General features: G+C 37.0%; 1 protein-coding gene across 1 annotated transcript; it reads right to left on the bottom strand.

The window, feature by feature from the left end:
• Window positions 1-70: 70 nt before the first annotated feature.
• Window positions 71-681, bottom strand: C922_05242 (hypothetical protein; the record flags this gene model as incomplete). Its single annotated transcript, XM_008820814.1, has 1 exon — window positions 71-681. A coding segment is annotated over one exon (609 nt), but the record flags the coding sequence as incomplete, so codon positions are not given.
• Between the last annotated feature and the right edge of the window lie 3,352 nt (window positions 682-4,033).

Below are 4,033 nucleotides of genomic sequence, written 5' to 3'. Positions count from 1 at the left end.
GCGCTGAAATAAGAAAGAATTCCCGGATGGTAGATTTTCAACAGTTATCATCGGAGAGATTGGGAGGCACCCCCTGATGTTTAGTCCTTTATTTTCTATTTGCGACTTTCCCAATATTTGTAGCATCCTTAACGTGATACTTCCCCCCAGAGATATACCGGCTACGTAAACCGGGAGGGGCTTCCTTTCACCTAGACTGTTATCTAAGAATGGGAGGGTATCGCCTCCATCATCTTCATTACAACCATTGAAGCTATCCTGAATTTTGCTAATATATTGCAATAAATCATAGGCAAAATCGTCAAACTCTTTTACATTATATCTGAGGTTCTCAAACCCATCTGATAGACCGTGGCCTTGTAAATCTAATCCAAAAACGGAATACCCATGTTGATTAAAATATTCTACCCAGCTATCTTCATAGAGGTAGTAATTAATTTCATCCTTCAATATAACGTTATCGTCGCTTACTACCTCTACATTGGGTCTTAAAAATTTCAGTCTCGCGTGATTTCTAATTCCATGAATCAGTACTATGATGCCTATGGCGTTTTTTACTAACCATCCGTAGCTTCTTAATAGTAACCCATCTATATTAAGAAATGAATCATGCTTTGGTGCTCCATCAAGGCGAGTTTTTCTCAAGCCTATTTCCTCATCGCGCGATTCTCTTTCGACCATGACATGACATAAAAAAAGGAAGAAAATGACATTACCTAAAATTACAGAAGGGAGAAGCACAATAAGAAGCAGCATATGAGGATTATTCCTCTAGACAAAGTGAATTTAGCCAAACATCAGTTAATTCTGCTCCTCTGCGGAAGTGGTTTAAGAGGAGCATTACAGACTGAATCATGTCACGTGTGTAGGGAGAAATAAATTTATAAGGGTCCGCAGGGACATCACACAGAAAGGAAAAAAAAAAAATTCTGTGGACTATAATGTGAAGAAACAAACAAAGTAATTAACAAAAATGAAGAGAAAATAAAAAAGATGAGACTTAGTGTAACGTGTGGGAAGTCTCCTAAGAGAAGTGTAAATCTATACTTAATAGTCATACTTAAAGATGCGGGTCGTTTTTTCCGGGACGCGATATACAACTGGAATCACGATTCTCCGGAGTTGTATTCCTAATAATCACTCAATTCTTGTTGCTTCATCAGGGATAAGGACGGAGTACGCTTCTTATTATCTCAGCTTGCTTGAAATTTCTGCAAGAAATTTCTTTTATTTCAATAATCTCACTAATCACTTCTCTTAATGACGAACTTGTACTTTGTTCACTGTTACTGCCTCTAGATTGTTAACTAACGGTTGGGACAGCTATGCACTACGAGGAGGACTTATGGCATCCCAAACGCCGCACCGTCTGTCCTGTCGTACAAAGACATTTTCGCATCTACTCCTACAGTATTATTTTGTTTGGAAGGTAAAGTGATGCCTCCGTCAAGATGAATCCATATGTTAAAAATAGAGAATTCCGATATTTATGCGGGATTGGACAATGATATGTCCCTTCATAGGAATCGTCTTCTAAATATCTACCCTCCTTTGCAAAGAGATCGTGCATTTGCCATGTAAATATAGTACAGATCGCATTCATCAGTTGAACTAGTCTAAAATAAAGAACAAATCTGCTTAAAGAGTACAAGTAGTAAATAAGGGATTTCTCATGGATTGTTAACATAAGAAAAAAGGGATTCTGAATTCCGTCCTTATCGTACGATTAGGCCATTGCAAAAGGGCAATTTATCCTTTTCTTATTGTGTTAATCCAAGTTGCAGTTATATAGATATTTCAGACGTACATTGCTGCTCCCCTGTCCAGGGCAAACGGACTTATTATTCTTGCATTGCACTATCATAATTATTACCATTAGAATCAGTCCAAAGATTGTAAAGCTCATGTTGAAATGGTACAAGTGTCGTTTTTTCTTTTTGATCTTCTTCCCTTTTTTTTTTTTTTTTTTTATCAAGGAGTACTTCATATTAGCACCGTATGGGCATAATGCACGTATTATAAAGGCAGCTCCTGCCACTTTTATGTAAAAAGAAAAAAAAAGAAAAGAAAGGAAAAAAGAAGCCGTCATCATGAAAATCTTCTACATACTGTTCCTTCTGCCCATAATTAGCTAAATGGATCGTTCGTTTTTTTTTAGAAGGAAATATTCTGCTAATCACAATGCGCATGAGTACTCAGCGTACCGGCGCGCGCTGTCGTGGTGTTCTCTAGTACGTTAGTTAAAGTACTTTGAGAATGAACAAGTTCATACCTTAAATAATTCTTACCCTGTAACTAAGCAAATGTAGTTGTCACACGAGGAGGATTATATAATGCCTATGTTGTTAATTTATCTCCCTGTGGACCCCTCAGAATTGACAGTTACATTATGCCATGAACAGATTACAATGCCATTTGTTTATTGCATCGCATCGTGTATACTCAAGGAATTATGTTTCAGGTAAATAGTTTCCTTCATACAAAATAACCTCAGAAATCAGAACCTAGCCATATATACACCAATATCATGAGAGAAGAGGAAAACGATCATGTAAAACATGTAAAATAGCTGCATGTTTACTGAACTCCTTGCTGTATTGGTCTGCCTAAGGCAGCACTTATTATTTATAAAAATGTCAATGAGGTCCACCTTAAGAAGAAGGCTCTGAATGTATACGCGATGGGGTTCCGCTGTATTCCTGTTCTATTCCAAGAGGCGCACAGATAGTGAAACACCAGAGAACAGCCGTGGTGCCTTAATCCTTTTCGTTTATTCAAGTTGTGGGACAGATAGTGAAGTTGGTAACAATATGTTTCCGCATTGACCCACTCAGCAATCTTCTTAGAACAGCCTTTTGTCTTTTTTTATTTTAAGCAGACTAATCCCTTACAAGACTGCTAGAAGTCACGTAAGTATTTCATCCGAATTCCGCAACATCACCTTGTTATGGAAACGTATACAGATAAATGTAAAAGGATATACTATATTCCCCCTGAATTCGAAGCATTCTTAAAGGTATAATAATCCCCATTTTGTAGAACAAATATCTTAATGATGGCACAGGGAATATCTCTTTATAGCATAATTCAGCTCTATCTGGGAAAACTATAAATGTATGGGACGATGACAAGTATGTATTAGGAAACTTTTGCCCACAACGGAACTTCGCACTATGAGCCTCTTCAATTAATACCCTTCATGGCGGTATACATTTCACATAATTATTTTGGAGTCCTCTTATATTCGCTGTATCTTATGTATGCTCAAAGTTTGTCCTTCTCTTTGCTCATATTCCTTTCCAGCTGTTATTCATTCCTCATTGTAATTCATGTGTGCACAGAATGATCACGATTCGCGGACACGAACCAGAATCAACGGAGTGGGCTGTGCGCTTACATCCACTCCTGAACTCTGGAAAAATTTCTTTCACACTCTGCTGGGACTCATTTATCACACAACAGTGTGACTCATAATTCAGAATAAAAATTTATTGACAAGACGGATACAGGACTCCGCATCGTGTTATATATTAATTGTGTGCTCTAAATAAAGAAAATGCATGTTCCCTTTCCTTGGCTTATTTTTTAGTTAATTTGCAAAAAACAAAAGAGAAATGCAGCTGTTCTGTTCTGTATAAACATTTCTATTTGCTCTTCTGCTAACTCCTTGTAAATAAGCTATACGATAGAGGACAAACCATGCTGGCCCCAATTGCGGAATGTTCCCCAATAGCATTCATAATTAGACTTCCCAGATAAAAGAAGGAAATCATGACATCTTTATTGTATGAAATCAATATTTCCCGTATAATGATTTTTGTCTCCTTGTCTTCCCTGTTGCTAGAAGAATGTTACTTAAGATGAAAAAGGAATAAATCTATAATGATGAGACGAAGCCTTATTAAAAAAATAAAGAAAAGACGAGAAATTCATAAAAAGGAGCCACATAAAATGAAATCTGACGATGAGGAGCCTAAGGTTCTATTTTATTATTGAAGTTACCCTTAGTCCGCAGCTCTGCTGTTCCTTTTTT

Source organism: Plasmodium inui, assembly GCF_000524495.1.
Source record: "Plasmodium inui San Antonio 1 unplaced genomic scaffold supercont1.47, whole genome shotgun sequence".
Taxonomy (NCBI): Eukaryota; Apicomplexa; class Aconoidasida; order Haemosporida; family Plasmodiidae; genus Plasmodium; species Plasmodium inui.
This window is presented reverse-complemented; position numbering and strand designations above follow the sequence as displayed.